This window comes from Schistocerca piceifrons, unplaced genomic scaffold, assembly GCF_021461385.2.
Source record: "Schistocerca piceifrons isolate TAMUIC-IGC-003096 unplaced genomic scaffold, iqSchPice1.1 HiC_scaffold_1747, whole genome shotgun sequence".
NCBI classification, from domain to species: Eukaryota; Metazoa; Arthropoda; class Insecta; order Orthoptera; family Acrididae; genus Schistocerca; species Schistocerca piceifrons.
The window spans coordinates 1,344,435-1,367,848 of NW_025727620.1; the positions used below are offsets into that span (position 1 = coordinate 1,344,435).

The 23,414-nt window shown below is 39.1% G+C and overlaps 2 protein-coding genes across 2 annotated transcripts in view; both read left to right on the top strand.

Annotated features, from left to right (window-relative positions):
* The window catches only part of LOC124737634 (piggyBac transposable element-derived protein 4-like), a 74,539-nt gene extending 54,778 nt beyond the window's left edge, over window positions 1-19,761 (top strand). Inside the window, exon 3 of the mRNA XM_047248593.1 lies at window positions 19,650-19,761. Within this exon, the coding sequence (XP_047104549.1) occupies window positions 19,650-19,761 (112 nt within the window). The remainder of the gene's footprint in view (window positions 1-19,649) is intronic.
* Window positions 19,762-19,801: 40 nt separating this feature from the next.
* On the top strand, window positions 19,802-22,016 carry LOC124737636 (piggyBac transposable element-derived protein 4-like; the record flags this gene model as incomplete). The annotated part of the gene is made up of 2 exons (XM_047248594.1): window positions 19,802-21,465; window positions 21,909-22,016. Coding segments are annotated over exons 1-2 (1,772 nt in total), but the record flags the coding sequence as incomplete, so codon positions are not given.
* Window positions 22,017-23,414: the final 1,398 nt, after the last annotated feature.

Consider the following 23,414-nt stretch of genomic DNA (forward strand, 5'->3'; position numbering starts at 1 on the left):
GTTTACTGTATCGCTTGGACATTCTTATTGACGATGAAACACAAAATTGTATCGGAACTAAATACAAAAAGCACATTGCCGACTTCAGGACAAGAAGACTGACTCTTCTTACTGACTTTGCTTTGAACCAATAGTGTGACACAAATTATAGATTCCGATGCTTCACTTCTGGTTTACTGTATCGCTTGGACCTTCTTATTGACAATGAAACACAGAAATAGCATCGGAATTAAATACAAAAGGCACAATGCCGACTTAAGTACATGAAGACCGACTCTTCCTACTGACTAAGATTTGAACCATTCCTGTCACACTAGTTATAGATTCCGATGCTTCACTTGAGGTTTACTGTATCCCTTGGACCTTCTTATTGACGATGAAACACAGAAATTGCATCGGAATTAAATACAAAAGGCACAATGCCGACTTAAGTACAAGAAGACTGACTCTTCTTACTGTCTATGTTTTGAAGCATTCCTGTGACACTAGTTATAGATTCCGATGCTTTACTCCAGGTTTACTGTATCCCTTGGACCATCTTATTGACGATGAGGCACAGAAATTGCCTCGGAATTAAATACAAAAGGCACAATGCCGACTTACGTACAAGAAGACTGGTTCTTCCTACTGTCTATGTTTTGAACCATTACTGTGACACTAGTTTTGGAGTCCGATGCTTCACTTCAGGTTTACTGTATCCCTCTGAGCTTCTTATTGACGATGAAACACAGAAATTGCGTCGCAATTAAATACAAAAGGCACGATGACGACTTAAGTACAAGAAGACTGACTCTTCTTACTGTCTATGTTTGAACCATTCCTGTGGCACTAGTTATAGATTCCGATGCTTCACTTCAAGTTTACTGTATCCCTCTGACCTTCTTATTGACGGTGAAGCACAGAAATTGCATCGGAATTAAATACGAAAGGCACAATGCCCAATTAAGTTCAAGAAGACTGACTCTTCTTACTGACTATGTTTTGAACCATTTCTGTGACACTAGTTATAAATTCCGATGCTTCACTTCAGGTTTACTGTATCCCTCTGACCTTCTTATTGACGATGAAACACAGAAATTGCATCGGAATTTAATACAAAAGGCACAATGCCGACTTAAGTATAAGAAGACTGTCTCTTCCTACTGTCTCTGTTTTGAACCATTGCTGTGACACTAGTTATAGATTCCGATGCTTCACTTCAGGTTTACTGTATCCCTCTCACCATATTGCCGATGAAACACAGAAATTGATTTGGAATTAAATACAAAAGGCACAATGCCGACTTAAGGACAAGAGGACTCACTCTTCTTACTGACTATGGTTTGAACCATTCACGTGACACTAGTTATAGATTCCGATGCTTCACTTCGGGTTTACTGTCTCCCTCTCACCTTCTTATTGACGATGAAACACAGAAATTGCATCGGAAACAAAAACAAAAGCCACAATGGCGACTTATGTACATGAAGACTGACTCTTCGTACTGTCTATGCTTTGAACCATTCCTGTGACACTAGTTATGGATTCCGATGCTTTACTCCAGGTATACTGTATCCCTTGGACCTTCTTATTGACGATGAAACACAGAAATTGCATCGGAATTAAATACAAAAAGCACAATGCCAACTTAAGTACAAGAAGAATGGCTCTTCTTACTGTCTATATTTTGAACCATTCCAGTGACACTAGTTATAGATTCCGATGCTTCACTTCAGGTTTACTGTATCCCTTGGACCTTCTAATTGACGATGAAACACAAAAATTGCATCGGAATTAAATACAAAAGGCACAATGCCGACTTAAGTACAAGAAGACTCACTCTTCTTACTGTCTATATATTGAACCATTCCTGTGACACTAGTTATAGATTCCGATGCTTTACTCCAGGTTTACTGTATCCCTTGGACCATCTTATTGACGATGAAGCACAGAAATTGAATCGGAATTAAATGCAAAAAGCAGAATGCCGACATAAGTACAAGAAGACTGACCCTTCTTAGTGACTATGTTTTGAACCATTCCTGTGACACTAGTAATAGATTGCGATGCTTCACTTCTGGTTTACTGTATCATTTTGACATTCTTATGAACGATGAAACACAGAAATTGCATCGGAATTAAATACAAAAGGCAAAATGCCGACTTAAGTACAAGAAGACTGACTCTTCTTACTGTCTATGTTTGAACCATTCCTGTGACACCAGTTATAGTTTCAGATGCTTCACTTCAGGTTTACCGTATCCCTCTGACCATCTTATTGACGGTGAAGCACAGAAATTGCATCGGAATTTAATACAAAAGGCACAATGCCGAATTAAGTACAAGACGACTGACTCTTCTTACTGACTATGATTTGAACCATTCCTGTGACACTAGTTATTGACTCCGATGCTTCACTTCAGGTTTACTGTATCTCTTTGACCTTCTTATTGACGATGAAACACAGAAATTGCATCGGAATTAAATACAAAAGGCACAAAGCCGACTTCAGGACAAGAAGACTGACTCCTCTTACTGACTATGATTTGAACCATTCCTGTGACACTAGTTATAGATTCCGATGCTTCACTTCCGATTTACTGTATCCCTCTGACCTTCTAATTGACGGTGAAGCACAGAAATTGCATCGGAATTAAATACGAAAGGCACAATGCCCAATTAAGTTCAAGAAGACTGACTCTTCTTACTGACTATGTTTTGAACCATTTCTGTGACACTAGTTATAGATTCCGATGCTTCACTTCAGGTTTACTGTATCCCTCTGACCTTCTTATTGACGATGAAACACAGAAATTGCATCGGAATTTAATACAAAAGGCACAATGCCGACTTAAGTACAAGAAGACTGTCTCTTCCTACTGTCTCTGTTTTGAACCATTGCTGTGACACTAGTTATAGATTCCGATGCTTCACTTCAGGTTTACTATCCCTCTCACCATATTGCCGATGAAACACAGAAATTGATTTGGAATTAAATACAAAAGGCACAATGCCGACTTAAGGACAAGAGGACTCACTCTTCTTACTGACTATGGTTTGAACCATTCACGTGACACTAGTTATAGATTCCGATGCTTCACTTCAGGTTTACTGTCTCCCTCTGACCTTCTTATTGACGATGAAACACAGAAATTGCATCGGAAACAAATACAAAAGCCACAATGGCGACTTATGTACATGAAGACTGACTCTTCGTACTGTCTATGCTTTGAACCATTCCTGTGACACTAGTTATAGATTCCGATGCTTCACTCCAGGTATACTGTATCAATTGGAACTTCTTATTGACGATGAAACACAGAAATTGCATTGGAATTAAATACAAAAAGCACAATGCCAACTTAAGTACAAGAAGACTGGCTCTTCTTACTGTCTATATTTTGAACCATTCCAGTGACACTAGTTATAGATTTCGATGCTTCACTTCAGGTTTACTGTATCCCTTGGACCTTATAATTGACGATGAAACACAAAAATTGCATCGGAATTAAATACAAAAGGCACAATGCCGACTTAAGGACAAGAAGACTGACTCTTCTTACTGTCTATGTTTGAACCAATCCTGTGACACTAGTTGTAGATTCCGATGCTTCACTTCAGGTTTACTGTATCCCTTGGACCTTCTTATTGACGATGAAACACAGAAATTGCATCGGAATTAAATACATAAGGCACAATGCCGACTTAAGTACAAGAACACTGACTCTTCCTACTGTCTATGCTTTGAACCATTCCTGTGACACCAGTTATAGATTCCGATGCTTCACTTCAGGTTTACTGTATCCCTTGTACTTTCTTATTGACGATGAAACACAGAAATGTCATCGGAATTAAATACAAAAGGCACAATGCCGACTTAAGTACATGAAGACCGACTCTTCTTATTGACAATGATTTGAACCATTCCTGTGTCACTAGTTATTGATTCCGATGCTTCACTTCAGGTTTACTGTATCGCTTGGACATTCTTATTGACGATGAAACACAAAATTGTATCGGAACTAAGTACAAAAAGCACATTGCCGACTTCAGGACAAGAAGACTGACTCTTCTTACTGACTTTGCTTTGAACCAATAGTGTGACACAAATTATAGATTCCGATGCTTCACTTCTGGTTTACTGTATCGCTTGGACCTTCTTATTGACAATGAAACACAGAAATAGCATCGGAATTAAATACAAAAGGCACAATGCCGACTTAAGTACACGAAGACCGACTCTTCCTACTGACTAAGATTTGAACCATTCCTGTCACACTAGTTATAGATTCCGATGCTTCACTTGAGGTTTACTGTATCCCTTGGACCTTCTTATTGACGATGAAACACAGAAATTGCATCGGAATTAAATACAAAAGGCACAATGCCGACTTAAGTACAAGAAGACTGACTCTTCTTACTGTCTATGTTTTGAACCATTCCTGTGACACTAGTTATAGATTCCGATGCTTTACTCCAGGTTTACTGTATCCCTTGGACCATCTTATTGACGATGAGGCACAGAAATTGCCTCGGAATTAAATACAAAAGGCACAATGCCGACTTACGTACAAGAAGACTGGTTCTTCCTACTGTCTATGTTTTGAACCATTGCTGTGACACTAGTTATAGATTCCGATGCTTCACTTCAGGTTTACTGTATCCCTCTCACCATATTGCCGATGAAACACAGAAATTGATTTGGAATTAAATACAAAAGGCACAATGCCAACTTAAGGACAAGAGGACTCACTCTTCTTACTGACTATGGTTTGAACCATTCACGTGACACTAGTTATAGATTCCGATGCTTCACTTCGGGTTTACTGTCTCCCTCTGACCTTCTTATTGACGATGAAACACAGAAATTGCATCGGAAACAAATACAAAAGCCACAATGGCGACTTATGTACATGAAGACTGACTCTTCGTACTGTCTATGCTTTGAACCATTCCTGTGACACTAGTTATAGATTCCGATGCTTTACTCCAGGTATACTGTATCCCTTGGACCTTCTTATTGACGATGAAACACAGAAATTGCATCGGAATTAAATACAAAAAGCACAATGCCAACTTAAGTACAAGAAGACTGGCTCTTCTTACTGTCTATATTTTGAACCATTCCAGTGACACTAGTTATAGATTCCGATGCTTCACTTCAGGTTTACTGTATCCCTTGGACCTTCTAATTGACGATGAAACACAAAAATTGCATCGGAATTAAATACAAAAGGCACAATGCCGACTTAAGGACAAGAAGACTGACTCTTCTTACTGTCTATGTTTGAACCAATCCTGTGACACTAGTTGTAGATTCCGATGCTTCACTTCAGGTTTACTGTATCCCTTGGACCTTCTTATTGACGATGAAACACAGAAATTGCATCGGAATTAAATACATAAGGCACAATGCCGACTTAAGTACAAGAACACTGACTCTTCCTACTGTCTATGCTTTGAACCATTCCTGTGACACCAGTTATAGATTCCGATGCTTCACTTCAGGTTTACTGTATCCCTTGTACTTTCTTATTGACGATGAAACACAGAAATGTCATCGGAATTAAATACAAAAGGCACAATGCCGACTTACGTACAAGAAGACTGGTTCTTCCTACTGTCTATGTTTTGAACCATTACTGTGACACTAGTTTTGGAGTCCGATGCTTCACTTCAGGTTTACTGTATCCCTCTGACCTTCTTATTGACGATGAAACACAGAAATTGCATCGGAATTAAATACAAAAGGCAAAATGCCCAATTAAGTTCAAGATGACTGACTCTTCTTACTGACTATGTTTTGAACCATTTCTGTGACACTAGTTATAGATTCCGATACTTCACTTAAGGTTTACTGAATCCCTCTGATCTTCTTATTGACGATGATACACAGAAATTGCACCGGTTTTAAATAGAAAAGGCACAATGCCGACTTAAGTACAAGAAGACTGACTCTTCTTACTGTCTATGTTTGAACCAATCCGGTGACACTAGTTGTAGATTCCGATGCTTCACTTCAGGTTTACTGTATCCCTTGGATCTTCTTATTGACGATGAAACACAGAAATTGCGTCGGAATTAAATACATAAGGCACAATGCCGACTTATGTACATGAAGACTGACTCTTCGTACTGTCTATGCTTTGAACCATTCCTGTGACACTAGTTATAGATTCCGATGCTTTACTCCAGGTATACTGTATCCCTTGGACCTTCTTATTGACGATGAAACACAGAAATTGCATCGGAATTAAATACAAAAAGCACAATGCCAACTTAAGTACAAGAAGACTGGCTCTTCTTACTGTCTATATTTTGAACCATTCCAGTGACACTAGTTATAGATTCCGATGCTTCACTTCAGGTTTACTGTATCCCTTGGACCTTCTAATTGACGATGAAACACAAAAATTGCATCGGAATTAAATACAAAAGGCACAATGCCGACTTAAGGACAAGAAGACTGACTCTTCTTACTGTCTATGTTTGAACCAATCCTGTGACACTAGTTGTAGATTCCGATGCTTCACTTCAGGTTTACTGTATCCCTTGGACCTTCTTATTGACGATGAAACACAGAAATTGCATCGGAATTAAATACATAAGGCACAATGCCGACTTAAGTACAAGAACACTGACTCTTCCTACTGTCTATGCTTTGAACCATTCCTGTGACACCAGTTATAGATTCCTATGCTTCACTTCAGGTTTACTGTATCCCTTGTACTTTCTTATTGACGATGAAACACAGAAATGTCATCGGAATTAAATACAAAAGGCACAATGCCGACTTACGTACAAGAAGACTGGTTCTTCCTACTGTCTATGTTTTGAACCATTACTGTGACACTAGTTTTGGAGTCCGATGCTTCACTTCAGGTTTACTGTATCCCTCTGACCTTCTTATTGACGATGAAACACAGAAATTGCATCGGAATTAAATACAAAAGGCAAAATGCCCAATTAAGTTCAAGATGACTGACTCTTCTTACTGACTATGTTTTGAACCATTTCTGTGACACTAGTTATAGATTCCGATACTTCACTTAAGGTTTACTGAATCCCTCTGATCTTCTTATTGACGATGATACACAGAAATTGCATCGGTTTTAAATAGAAAAGGCACAATGCCGACTTAAGTACAAGAAGACTGACTCTTCTTACTGTCTATGTTTGAACCAATCCGGTGACACTAGTTGTAGATTCCGATGCTTCACTTCAGGTTTACTGTATCCCTTGGATCTTCTTATTGACGATGAAACACAGAAATTGCATCGGAATTAAATACATAAGGCACAATGCCGACTTAAGTACAAGAAGACTGACTCTTCTTACTGTCTATGTTTGAACCAATCCGGTGACACTAGTTGTAGATTCCGATGCTTCACTTCAGGTTTACTGTATCCCTTGGATCTTCTTATTGACGATGAAACACAGAAATTGCATCGGAATTAAATACAAAAGGCACAATGCCGACTTAAGTACATGAAGACCGACTCTTCCTACTGACTAAGATTTTAACCATTCCTGTCACACTAGTTATAGTTTCCGATGCTTCACTTGAGGTTTACTGTATCCCTTGGACCTTCTTACTGACGATGAAACACAGAAATTGTATCGGAATTAAATACAAAAAGCACAATGCCGACTTAAGTACAAGAAGACTGACTCTTCTTTCTGTCTATGTTTTGAACCATTCCTGTGACACTAGTTATAGATTCCGATGCTTTACTCCAGGTTTACTGTATCCCTTGGACCATCTTATTGACGATGAAGCACAGAAATTGCATCGGAATTAAATACAAAAGGCACAATGCCGGCTTACGTACAAGAAGACTGGTTCTTCCTACTGTCTATGTTTTGAACCATTACTGTGACACTAGTTTTGGAGTCCGATGCTTCACTTCAGGTTTACTGTATCCCTCTGACCTTCTTATTGACGATGAAACACAGAAATTGCATCGGAATTAAATACAAAAGGCAAAATGCCCAATTAAGTTCAAGATGACTGACTCTTCTTACTGACTATGTTTTGAACCATTTCTGTGACACTAGTTATAGATTCCGATACTTCACTTAAGGTTTACTGAATCCCTCTGATCTTCTTATTGACGATGATACACAGAAATTGCATCGGTATTAAATAGAAAAGGCACAATGCCGACTTAAGTACAAGAAGACTGACTCTTCTTACTGTCTATGTTTGAACCAATCCTGTGACACTAGTTGTAGATTCCGATGCTTCACTTCAGGTTTACTGTATCCCTTGGACCTTCTTATTGACGATGAAACACAGAAATTGCATCGGAATTAAATACATAAGGCACAATGCCGACTTAAGTACAAGAACACTGACTCTTCCTACTGTCTATGCTTTGAACCATTCCTGTGACACCAGTTATAGATTCCGATGCTTCACTTCAGGTTTACTGTATCCCTTGTACTTTCTTATTGACGATGAAACACAGAAATGTCATCGGAATTAAATACAAAAGGCACAATGCCGACTTAAGTACATGAAGACCGACTCTTCTTATTGACAATGATTTGAACCATTCCTGCGTCACTAGTTATTGATTCCGATGCTTCACTTCAGGTTTACTGTATCGCTTGGACATTCTTATTGACGATGAAACACAAAATTGTATCGGAACTAAATACAAAAAGCACATTGCCGACTTCAGGACAAGAAGACTGACTCTTCTTACTGACTTTGCTTTGAACCATTAGTGTGTCACAAATTATAGATTCCGATGCTTCACTTCTGGTTTACTGTATCGCTTGGACCTTCTTATTGACGATGAAACACAGAAATTGCATCGGATTTAAATACAAAAGGCACAATGCCGACTTACGTACATGAAGACCGACTCTTCCTACTGACTAAGATTTGAACCATTCCTGTCACACTAGTTATAGATTCCGATGCTTCACTTCAGGTTTACTGTATCCCTCTGACTTTCTTATAGACGATGAAACACAGAAATGGCAAAGGAATTAAATACAAAATGCACAATGCCGACTTAAGTGCAAAAAGACTGACTCTTCTTACTGTCTATGCTTTTGAATTATTCCTGTGACACTAGTTATAGATTCCGATGCTTCACTTGAGGTTTACTGTATCCCTTGGACCTTGTAATTCACGATGAAACACAGAAATGGCATCGGAATTAAATAGAAAAGGCACAATGCCGACCTAAGTACAAAAAGACTGACTCTTCTTACTGTCTATGTTATGATCCATTCCTGTGACACTAGTTATAGGTACCGATGCTTCACTCCAGGTTTACTGTATCCCTTGGAACTTCTTATTGACGATGAAACACAGAAATTGCATCGGAATTAAATACAAATGGCACAAAGCCTACTTAAGTACAAGGAGTGTGTCTCTTCATACTTTCTGTGTTTTGAACCATTCATGTGACACTAGTTATTGATTCCGATGCTTCACTTCAGGTTTACAGTTTCCCTTGGACCTTCTTATTGACGATGAAACACAGAAATTGCATCGGATTTAAATACAAAGATCACAATGCCGACTTAAGAATAAGAAGACTGACTCTTCCTACTGTCTATGATTTGAAGCATTTCTGTGGCACTAGTTATAGAGTCCGATGCTTCACTTCAGGTTTACTGTATCCCTTGGACCTTCTTATTGATGATGAATCACAGAAATTGCATCGGAATTAAATACAAAAGGCACAATGCCGACTCAAGTACAAGAAGACTCACTCTTCTTACTGTCTATATTTTGAACCATTCCAGTGACACTAGTTATAGATTCCGATGCTTCACTTCAGGTTTACTGTATACCTTGGACCTTCCTATTGACGATGAAACACAGAAATTGCATCGGAACTACATACAAAAGGCACAATGCCGACTTAAGTACAAGAAGACTGACTCTTCTTAGTGACTATGTTTGAACCATTCCTGTGACACTAGTTATAGATTCCGATGCTTCACTTCTGGTTTACTGTATCACTTTGACCTTCTTATGAACGATGAAACACAGAAATTGCATCGGAATTAAATACAAAAGGCACAATGCCGACTTAAGTACAAGAAGACTGACTCTGTTTACTGTCTATGTTTGAACCATTCCTGTGACACTAGTTATAGATTCCGATGCTTCACTTCAGGTGTACCGTATCCCTCTGACCATCTTATTGACGTCGAAGCACAGAAATTGCATCGGAATTTAATACGAAAGGCACAATGCCGAATTAAGTACAAGACGACTGACTCTTCTTACTGACTATGTTTTGAACCATTTCTGTGACACTAGTTATAGATTCCAATACTTCACTTCAGGTTTACTGTATCCCTCTGACCTTCTTATTGACGATGATACACAGAGATTGCATCGGTATAAAATAGAAAAGGCACAATGCCGACTTAAGTACAAGAAGACAGACTCTTCTTACTGTCTATGCTTTGAACCAATCCTGTGACACTAGTTTTGGATTCCGATGCTTTACTCCAGGTTTACTGTATCCCTTGGACCATCTTATTGACGATGAAGCACAGAAATTGCATCGGAATTAAATACAAAAGGCACAATGCCGACTTACGTACAAGAAGACTGGTTCTTCCTACTGTCTATGTTTTGAACCATTACTGTGACACTACTTTTGGAGTCCGATGCTTCACTTCAGGTTTACTGTATCCCTCTGACCTTCTTATTGACGATGAAACACAGAAATTGCATCGGAATTAAATACAAAAGGCAAAATGCCCAATTAAGTTCAAGATGACTGACTCTTCTTACTGACTATGTTTTGAACCATTTCTGTGACACTAGTTATAGATTCCGATACTTCACTTAAGGTTTACTGAATCCCTCTGATCTTCTTATTGACGATGATACACAGAAATTGCATCGGTATTAAATAGAAAAGGCACAATGCCGACTTAAGTACAAGAAGACTGACTCTTCTTACTGTCTATGTTTGAACCAATCCGGTGACACTAGTTGTAGATTCCGATGCTTCACTTTAGGTTTACTGTATCCCTTGCACCTTCTTATTGACGATAAAACACAGAAATTGCATCGGAATTAAATACATAAGGCACAATGCCGACTTAAGTACAAGAACACTGACTCTTCCTACTGTCTATGCTTTAAACCATTCCTGTGACACCAGTTATTGATTCCGTTGCTTCACTTCAGGTTTACTGTATCCCATGTACTTTCTTATTAACGATGAAACACAGAAATGTCATCGGAATTAAATACAAAAGGCACAATGCCGACTTAAGTACATGAAGACCGACTCATCTTATTGACAACGATTTGAACCATTCCTGTGTCACTAGTTATTGATTCCGATGCTTCACGTCAGGTTTACTGTATCGCTTGGACATTCTTGTTGACGATGAAACACAAAATTGTATCGGAACTAAATACAAAAAGCACATTGCCGACCTCAGGACAAGAAGACTGACTCTTCTTACTGACTTTGCTTTGAACCATTAGTGTGACACAAATTATAGATTCCGATGCTTCACTTCTGGTTTACTGTATCGCTTGGACCCTCTTATTGACGATGAAACACAGAAATTGCATCGGAATTAAATACAAAAGGCACAATGCCGACTTAAGTACATGAAGACCGACTCTTCCTACTGACTAAGATTTTAACCATTCCTGTCACACTAGTTATAGATTCCGATGCTTCACTTGAGGTTTACTGTATCCCTTGGACCTTCTTATTGACGATGAAACACAGAAATTGTATCGGAATTAAATACAAAAGGCACAATGCCGACTTAAGTACAAGAAGACTGACTCTTCTTTCTGTCTATGTTTTGAACCATTCCTGTGACACTAGTTATAGATTCCGATGCTTTACTCCAGGTTTACTGTATCCCTTGGACCATCTTATTGACGATGAAGCACAGAAATTGCATCGGAATTAAATACAAAAGGCACATTGCCGACTTACGTACAAGAAGACTGGTTCTTCCTACTGTCTATGTTTTGAACCATTACTGTGAAACTAGTTTGGGAGTCCGATGCTTCACTTCAGGTTTACTGTATCCCTCTGACCGTCTTATTGACGATGAAAAACAGAAATTGCATCGGAATTAAATACAAAAGGCAAAATGCCCAATTAAGTTCAAGATGACTGACTCTTCTTACTGACTATGTTTTGAACCATTTCTGTGACACTAGTTATAGATTCCGATACTTCACTTAAGGTTTACTGAATCCCTCTGATCTTCTTATTGACGATGATACACAGAAATTGCATCGGTATTAAATAGAAAAGACACAATGCCGACTTAAGTACAAGAAGACTGACTCTTCTTACTGTCTATGTTTGAACCAATCCTGTGACACTAGTTGTAGATTCCGATGCTTCACTTCAGGTTTACTGTATCCCTTGGACCTTCTTATTGACGATGAAACACAGAAACTGCACCGGAATTAAATACATAAGGCACAATGCCGACTTAAGTACAAGAACACTGACTCTTCCTACTGTCTATGCTTTGAACCATTCCTGTGACACCAGTTATAGATTCCGATGCTTCACTTCAGGTTTACTGTATCCCTTGTACTTTCTTATTGACGATGAAACACAGAAATGTCATCGGAATTAAATACAAAAGGCACAATGCCGACTTAAGTACATGAAGACCGACTCTTCTTATTGACAATGATTTGAACCATTCCTGCGTCACTAGTTATTGATTCCGATGCTTCACTTCAGGTTTACTGTATCGCTTAAGCATTCTTATTGACGATGAAACACAAAATTGTATCGGAACTAAATACAAAAAGCACATTGCCGACTTCAGGACAAGAAGACTGACTCTTCTTACTGACTTTGCTTTGAAAAATTAGTGTGTCACAAATTATAGATTCCGATGCTTCACTTCTGGTTTACTGTATCGCTTGGACCTTCTTATTGACGATGAAACACAGAAATTGCATCGGAATTAAATACAAAAGGCACAATGCCGACTTAAGTACATGAAGACCGACTCTTCCTACTGACTAAGATTCGAACCATTCCTGTCACACTAGTTATAGATTCCGATGCTTCACTTCAGGTTTACTGTATCCCTCTGACTTTCTTATAGACGATGAAACACAGAAATGGCAAAGGAATTAAATACAAAATGCACAATGCCGACTTAAGTGCAAAAAGACTGACTCTTCTTACTGTCTATGCTTTTGAATTATTCCTGTGACACTAGTTATAGATTCCGATGCTTCACTTGAGGTTTACTGTATCCCTTGGACCTTGTAATTCACGATGAAACTCAGAAATGGCATCGGAATTAAATAGAAAAGGCACAATGCCGACCTAAGTACAAAAAGACTGACTCTTCTTACTGTCTATGTTATGATCCATTCCTGTGACACTAGTTATAGGTTCCGATGCTTCACTCCAGGTTTACTGTATCCCTTGGAACTTCTTATTGACGATGAAACACAGAAATTGCATCGGAATAAAATACAAATGGCACATAGCCTACTTAAGTACAAGGAGAGTGTCTCTTCATACTTTCTGTGTTTTGAACCATTCATGTGACACTAGTTATTGATTCCGATGCTTCACTTCAGGTTTACTGTTTCCCTTGGACCTTCTTATTGACGATGAAACACAGAAATTGCATCGGATTTAAATACAAAGAGCACAATGCCGACTTAAGAATAAGAAGACTGACTCTTCCTACTGTCTATGATTTGAAGCATTTCTGTGGCACTAGTTATAGAGTCCGATGCTTCACTTCAGGTTTACTGTATCCCTTGGACCTTCTTATTGATGATGAATCACAGAAATTGCATCGGAATTAAATACAAAAGGCACAATGCCGACTCAAGTACAAGAAGACTCACTCTTCTTACTGTCTATATTTCGAACCATTCCAGTGACACTAGTTATAGATTCCGATGCTTCACTTCAGGTTTACTGTATACCTTGGACCTTCCTATTGACGATGAAACACAGAAATTGCATCGGAACTACATACAAAAGGCACAATGCCGACTTAAGTACAAGAAGACTGACTCTTCTTAGTGACTATGTTTTGAACCATTCCTGTGACACTAGTTATAGATTCCGATGCTTCACTTCTGGTTTACTGTATCACTTTGACCTTCTTATGAACGATGAAACACAGAAATTGCCTCGGAATTAAATACAAAAGGCACAATGCCGACTTAAGTACAAGAAGACTTACTCTGTTTACTGTCTATGTTTGAACCATTCCTGTGACACTAGTTATAGATTCCGATGCTTCACTTCAGGTGTACCGTATCCCTCTGACCATCTTATTGACGGTGAAGCACAGAAATTGCATCGGAATTTAATACGAAAGGCACAATGCCGAATTAAGTACAAGACGACTGACTCTTCTTACTGACTATGTTTTGAACCATTTCTGTGACACTAGTTATAGATTCCAATACTTAACTTCAGGTTTACTGTATCCCTCTGACCTTCTTATTGACGATGATACACAGAGATTGCATCGGTATAAAATAGAAAAGGCACAATGTCGACTTAAGTACAAGAAGACAGACTCTTCTTACTGTCTATGCTTTGAACCAATCCTGTGACACTAGTTTTGGATTCCGATGCTTCACTTCAGGTTTACTGTATCCCTCTGACCTTCTTACTGACGATGAAACACAGAAATTGCATCGGAATTTAATACAAAGGGCACAATGCCGACTTAAGTACAAGAAGACTGTCTCTTCCTACTGTCTCTGTTTTGAACCATTGCTGTGACACTAGTTATAGATTCCGATGCTTCACTTCAGGTTTACTGTATCCCTCTCACCATATTGCCGATGAAACACAGAAATTGCTTTGGAATTAAATACAAAAGGCACAATGCCGACTTATGTACATGAAGACTGACTCTTCGTACTGTCTATGTTTTGAACCATTCCTGTGACACTAGTTATAGATTCCGATGCTTCACTCCAGGTATACTGTATCCCTTGGAACTTCTTATTGACGATGAAACACAGAAATTGCATCGGAATTAAATACAAAAAGCACAATGCCAACTTAAGTACAAGAAGACTGACTCTTCTTACTGTCTATTTTTTGAACCATTCCAGTGACACTAGTTATAGATTAGGATGCTTCACGTCAGGTTTACTGTATCCCTTGGACCTTCTAATTGACGATGAAACACAGAAATTGCATCGGAAATAAATACAAAAGGCACAAAGCCGACTTAAGGACAAGAAGACTGACTCTTCCTACTGTCTATGTTTTGAACCATTACTGTGACACTAGTTTTGCAGTCCGATGCTTCACTTCAGGTTTACTGTATCCCTCTGACCTTCTTATTGACGATGAAACACAGACATTGCATCGGAATGAAATACAAAAGGCACAATGCCCAATTAAGATCAAGAAGACTGAACCTTCTTACTGACTATGTTTTGAACCATTTCTGTGACACTAGTTATAGATTCCGATAATTCACTTCAGGTGTACTGAATCCCTCTGATCTTCTTATTGACGATGATACACAGAAATTGCATCGGTATTAAATAGAAAAGGCACAATGCCGACTTAAGTACAAGAAGACTGACTCTTCTTACTGTCTATGTTTGAACCAATCCTGTGACACTAGTTGTAGATTCCGATGCTTCACTTCAGGTTTACTGTATCCCTTGGACCTTCTTATTGACGATGAAACACAGAAATTGCATCGGAATTAAATACAAAAGGCACAATGCCGACTTAAGTACAAGAACACTGACTCTTCCTACTGTCTATGCTTTGAACCATTCCTGTGACACCAGTTATAGATTCCGATGCTTCACTTCAGGTTTACTGTATCCCTTGTACTTTCTTATTGACGATGAAACACAGAAATTTCATCGGAATTAAATACAAAAGGCACAATGCCGACTTAAGTACATGAAGACCGACTCTTCTTATTGACAATGATTTGAACCATTCCTGTGTCACTAGTTATTGATTCCGAAGCTTCACTTCAGGTGTACTGTATCGCTTGGACACTCTTATTGACGATGAAACACAAAATTGTATCGGAACTAAATACAAAAAGCACATTGCCGACTTCAGGACAAGAAGACTGACTCTTCTACATCTACATCTACATTGATACTCCGCAAGCCACCCAACGGTGTGTGGCGGAGGGCACTTTACGTGCCACTGACATTACCTCCCTTTCCTGTTCCAGTCGCGTATGGTTCGCGGGAAGAACGACTGTCTGAAAGCCTCCGTGCGCGCTCTAATCTCTCTAATTTTACATTCGTGATCTCCTCGGGAAGTATAAGTAGGGGGAAGCAATATATTCGATACCTCATCCAGAAACGCACCCTCTCGAAACCTGGCGAGCAAGCTACACCGCGATGCAGAGCGCCTCTCTTGCAGAGTCTGCCACTTGAGTTTATTAAACATCTCCGTAACGCTATCACGGTTACCAAATAACCCAGTGACGAAACGCGCCGCTCTTCTTTGGATCTTCTCTATCTCCTCCGTCAACCCGACCTGGTACGGATCCCACACTGATGAGCAATACTCAAGTATAGGTCGAACGAGTGTTTTGTAAGCCACCTCCTTTGTTGATGGACTACATTTTCTAAGCACTCTCCCAATGAATCTCAACCTGGTACCCGCCTTACCAACAATTAGTTTTATATGATCATTCCACTTCAAATCGTTCCGTACGCATACTCCCAGATATTTTACAGAAGTAACTGCTACCAGTGTTTGTTCCGCTATCATATAATCATACAATAAAGGATCCTTCTTTCTATGTATTCGCAATACATTACATTTGTCTATGTTAAGGGTCAGTTGCCACCCCCTGCACCAAGTGCCTATCCGCTGCAGATCTTCCTGTATTTCGCTACAATTTTCTAATGCAGCAACTTCTCTGTATACTACAGCATCATCCGCGAAAAGCCGCATGGAACTTCCGACACTATCTACTAAGTCATTTATATATATTGTGAAAAGCAATGGTCCCATAACACTCCCCTGTGGGACGCCAGAGGTTACTTTAACGTCTGTAGACGTCTCTCCATTGATAACAACGTGCTGTGTTCTGTTTGCTAAAAACTCTTCAATCCAGCCACACAGCTGGTCTGATATTCCGTAGGCTCTTACTTTGTTTATCAGGCGACAGTGCGGAACTGTGTCGAACGCCTTCCGGAAGTCAAGAAAAATAGCATCTACCTGGGAGCCTATATCTAATATTTTCTGAGTCTCATGAACAAATAAGGCGAGTTGGGTCTCACACGATCGCTGTTTCCGGAATCCATGTTGATTCCTACATAGCAGATTCTGGGTTTCCAGAAATGACATGATACGCGAGCAAAAAACATGTTCTAAAATTCTACAAGAGATCGACGTAAGAGATATCGGTCTATAGTTTTGCGCATCTGCTCGACGACCCTTCTTGAAGACTGGGACTATCTGTGCTCTTTTCCAATCATTTGGAACCCTCCGTTCCTCTAGAGACTTGCGGTACACGGCTGTTAGAAGGGGGGCAAGTTCTTTCGCGTACTCTGTGTAGAATCGAATTGGTATCCTGTCAGGTCCAGTGGACTTTCCTCTATTGAGTGATTCCAGTTGCTTTTCTATTCCTCGGACACTTATTTCGATGTCAGCCATTTTTTCGTTTGTGCGAGGATTTAGAGAAGCAACTGCAGTGCGGTCTTCCTCTGTGAAACAGCTTTGGAAAAAGGTGTTTAGTATTTCAGCTTTACGCGTGTCATCCTCTGTTTCAATGCCATCATCATCCCGAAGTGTCTGGATATGCTGTTTCGAGCCACTTTCTGATTTAACGTAAGACCAGAACTTCCTAGGATTTTCTGTCAAGTCGGTACATAGAATTTTACTTTCGAATTCAATGAACGCTTCACGCATAGCCCTCCTTACGCTAACTTTGACATCGTTTAGCTTCAGTTTGTCTGAGAGGTTTTGGCTGCGTTTAAACTTGGAGTGGAGCTCTCTTTGCTTTCGCAGTAGTTTCCTAACTTTGTTGTTGTACCACGGTGGGTTTTTCCCGTCCCTCACAGTTTTACTCGGCACGTACCTGTCTAAAACGCATTTTACGATTGCCTTGAACTTTTTCCATAAACACTCAACATTGTCAGTGTCGGAACAGAAATTTTCGTTTTGATCTGTTAGGTAGTCTGAAATCTGCCTTCTATTACTCTTGCTAACCAGATAAACCCTCCTCCCTTTTTTTATATTCCTATTAACTTCCATATTCAGGGATGCTGCAACGGCCTTATGATCACTGATTCCCTGTTCTGTACATACAGATTCGAAAAGTTCGGGTCTGTTTGTTATCAGTAGGTCCAAGATGTTATCTCCACGAGTCGGTTCTCTGTTTAATTGCTCGAGGTAATTTTCGGATAGTCCACTCAGTATAATGTCACTCGATGCTCTGTCCCTACCACCCGTCCTAAACATCTGAGTGTCCCAGTCTACATCTGGTAAATTGAAATCTCCACCTAAGACTATAACATGCTGAGAAAATTTATGTGAAATGTATTCCAAATTTTCTCTCAGTTGTTCTGCCACTAATGCTGCTGAATCTTACTGACTTTGCTTTGAACCATTAGTGTGACACAAATTATAGATTCCGATGCTTCACTTCTGGTTTACTGTATCGCATGGACCTTCTTATTGACGATGAAACACAGAAATTGCATCGGAATTAAATACAAAAGGCACAATGCCGTCTTAAGTACATGAAGACCGACTCTTCTTACTGACTAAGATTTGAACCATTCCTGTCACACTAGTTATAGATTCCGACGCTTCACTTGAGGTTTACTGTATTCCTTGGACCTTCTTATTGACGATGAAACACAGAAATTGCATCGGAATAAAATACAAAAGGCACAATGCCGACTTAAGTACAAGAAGACTGACTCTTCTTACTGTCTATGATTTGAACCATTCCTGTGACACTAGTTATAGATTCCGATGCTTTACTCCAGGTTTACTGTATCCCTTGGACCATCCTATTGACGATGAAGCACAGAAAATGCATCGGAATTAAATACAAAAGGCACAATGCCGACTTAAGTACAAGAAGACAGACTCTTCTTACTGTCTATGTTTTGAACCATTCCATGGACACTAGTTATAGATTCCGATGCACCACTCCAGGTTTACTGTATCCCTTGGACCTTGTTATTCACGATGAAACACAGAAATTGCATCGGAATTAAATAGAAAAGGCACAATGCCGACTTAAGTTCAAGAAGACTGACTCTTCTTACTGACTATGTTTTGAACCATTCCTGTGACACTAGTTATAGATTCCGATGCTTCACTTCAGGTTTCCTGTAACCCTTGGACCTTCTTATTGACGATGAAACAGAGAAATTGCATCGGCATTAACCCTGCTGTTCTGTTCGGGTCTATATGACCCGAAACGAATATGAACGTTATTTTACATTATGTAAATACCAATATATATTTATGAAACTTTGTGACTTTGTCTGAAAATGGATGAGCAGCATGTGTTTTAAAAGGTTTTAAAAAAGTTTAAGAAGTTTGGGCTTCAACTGTAATAGTTGCATATGTAATGTTCGGGTCATAATGACCCGACACAAATATGTTTAGTGTAACTCGTATTTATTTCTAAAATCTGGAAATGGCGAAAATTATTTTTGTTGTGTTGTGTGGGAATAGTGACTGCATCATTCCAACTTACTCTCAACAATCACCTAAAGCTCCATGCGTTCACAACAATGGGCTTGTTTGTTGCTTTCCCCAGGAAATAATAATTGGCAGTTCTCAATAATTGGAATGCTTTGTTTCTGCCCAGTTTGACTTGTGACACCATGGCGATGAGACCATTGAATGATCGTGAGTTGGAAGAAATAGTAAATGCCTCACCAGATGAAGGATCACTTTCTGAGTTTGAAGATCACATCAGCAATGCATCTGAAAGCGAGTGTTCCGATGACAGTTACGACAGTCCACAGCCCATACAAAATAGTGTAGAGACTTTTCTTTCTAAAAATGGGAATATAGAATGGCAGTTGCATCCACCAGCACAACATGGTCGCCTACCAGCTTCGAACATCATCAAGAGTACCCCAGGAGTTACCAGGTATGCAGTCAGCAGAATATCTGATGTAAAATGTTCATTTGAAGCAGTATTTCACACAGCGCTTCAAAATGAAATAATAGAGATGACAAATATTGAAGGGCAGCGAGTTTATGGTGAACAGTGGACAGATATTGATGGTTCTGTTTTCCATGCATACTTAGGACTCTTACTCCTAGCGGGTGTATATCGATCTCATGGGGAGTCTACAAAAAGTTTGTGGGATAAAGATACTGGGCGAAACATATTTCGAGCAACCATGTCTCATGAAACATTCTGTAAGATATCACGTGTCCTGCGATTTGACAAGAAATCTACTAGAGAGGAAAGACGACGTACTGACAAACTTGCCGCAATTCGTAGTATTTGGGAGAAGTGGGTAGAGGTCCTTCCTAAACTGTATAATCCAGGAGAAAATGTTACTGTTGACGAGCAGTTAGTAGCATTTAGAGGTCGCTGTCCATTCAAGCAGTATATCCCAAGTAAACCGGCAAAATATGGGATCAAAATATGGACCATGTGTGACAGCAAAACTTCATACGTACTGAAAGCCCAAATTTATACAGGAAAGGTGAGTGGAGCGGCACCAGAAAGAAATCAGGGAATGAGGGTGGTATCTGATCTCACTTCTGAGTTACGTGGTCAGAATATCACGTGTGACAACTTTTTTACGTCGTACAATTTGGGGCAGCTGCTTCTGAAAAGGAAATTGACTATGTTGGGAACTATACGGAAAAATAAGCCGGAGCTTCCACACAAAATGACCAACAAGGAGGTACACAGCTCTTCATTTTACTTCACAAATGACACTACTGTGGTTAATTATATTCCTAAGAGACACAAGAATGTTGTACTTATGAGCACTCTCCACCATGATGCGGAAATCAGTGACAGGGCTGATAAGAAGCCAAAAATGATTTTGGACTATAATTCAACCAAAGGTGCTGTAGACACGCTTGATCAGTTATTAGGTACATATACATGCAAACGAAAAAGTAATAGGTGGCCAATGATAGTTTTCTACAATATTCTTGATGTTTCTGCTTATAATGCATACGTTTTGTGGATTTCGGTTGACCCTAATTGGAATGCAAGCAAATTGACTAGAAGGAGAATATTCTTGGAGGAACTTGGAAAGTCACTGATAAAAGAACATATTGCATCAAGAACGCATTTCCCAAGAACAGAAGATTCTTTGAGAATGGTCACAAGCATCCAAAACCCGAATGATGTGGGTGGTGTGTCAGAATCGGTAACAACAAGAAAATCTACAAAACGTGCACGCTGTAAGTTCTGTCCATCAAGTAATGACAATAAAACAAACATGGTGTGTGGAAAATGTAGTAAACATATTTGCAAGAAACATGTAACCTACTTGTGTCCACAGTGCAAGCAGTAAGAAAAGAACTGTAGTATTTTATAAGATGATTGTATTGAAAATTCTGTTGTTTCAAATTTATGTGAATACTTGTGCCTAAACTACAATCAGTAAGAAGAGAGGATTCTAAAGTTGTAGTGCTTTCTATGTTGGAATGTAATAAAAAAACTGTAGTGTGTTCTGTACTGTAGTGTGCTCTAAGATGAATATCTGTAATGACAACTGTCTGTTGTTAGAAAATGTCAATACTTACGTCTAAACTGTCAACAATAAGAATAGAAGTATGGAAAAACTGTAGTGCTTTCTAAGTTGAATGCCTGTAATGGAAACTGTCTGTTGTTTCAAATTTATGTGCATATTTAAATGAAAAATATCCCTCAATAAAGTTGTATGCATTGTTATTATTATTATTATTACCATTATTATTATTATTATTATTATTATTATTATTACTAACAAGGTACTGGAATAGAACAACAATGTCGATAGCTAAAACTGTACCAAAATTTATGTTTCTAAAGCATTTTGATATGTCGGGTCATATTGACCCGAACAGTATATATGTCAAGTAAAAGTGAACAGAACAGCAGGGTTAAATACTAAAGGCAAAATGCCGACTTAAGTACTCGAAGACTGACTCATCTTACTGTCTATGAATTGAACCATTCCTGTGACACTAGTTACAGATTCTGATGCATCACTCCAGGTTTACTGTGTCTCTTGGACCTTCTTATTGACGATGAGACACAGAAATTGCATCGTATTTAAATACAAAGGGCACAATGCCGACTTAAGGAAAAGAATGCTCACTCTTCCGAGTGTCTATGTTTTGAACCATTTCTGTGACACTAGTTATAGAGTCCGATGCTTCACTTCAGGTTTACTGTATCCCTTGGACATTCTTATTGACGATGAATCACAGAAATTGCATCGGAATTAAATACAAAAGGCACAATGCCGACTTAAGTACAAGAAGACTCACACTTCTAACTGTCTATATTTTGAACCATTCCAGTGACACTAGTTATAGATTCGGATGCTTCACTTCAGGTTTACTGTTTCCCTCTGACCTTCTTATTGACGATAAAACACAGAAATTGCATCGGAATTAAATAGAAACGGCACAATGCCGACTTATGTACAAGAAGACTGACTCTTCTTACTGACTGTGTTTTGAACCATTCATGTGACACTAGTTATAGATTCCGATGCTTCACCTAAGGTTTACTGTATCCCTCTGACCTTCTTATTGACGATGAGACACAGAAATTGCATCGCAATTAAATACAAAAGGCACGATGCCGACTTATGTACAAGAAGACTGACTCTTCTTACTGTCTATGTTTGAACCATTCCTGTGACACTAGTTATAGATTCCGATGCTTCACTTCAAGTTTACTGTATCCCTCTGACCTTCTAATTGACGGTGAAGCACAGAAATTGCATCGGAATTAAATACGAAAGGCACAATGCACAATTAAGGTCAAGAAGACTGACTCTTCTTACAGACTATGCTTTGAACCATTTCTGTGACACTAGTTATAGATTCCGATACTTCACTTCAGGTTTACTGTATCCCTCTGACCTTCTTATTGACGATGATACACAGAGATTGCATCGGTATAAAATAGACAAGGCACAATGCCGACTTAAGTACAAGAAGACAGACTCTTCTTACTGTCTATGTTTGAACCAATCCTGTGACACTAGTTGTAGATTCCGATGCTTCACTTCAGGTTTACTGTATCCCTTGGACATTCTTATTGACGATGAAACACAAAATTGTATCGGAATTAAATACAAAAGGCACAATGCCGACTTAAGGACAAGAAGACTGACTCTTCTTACTGACTTTGTTTTGAATCATTAGTGTGACACTAGTTATAGATTCCGATGCTTCACTTCAGGTTTACTGTATCGCTTGGACCTTCTTATTGACGATGAAACACAGAAATTGCATCGGAAT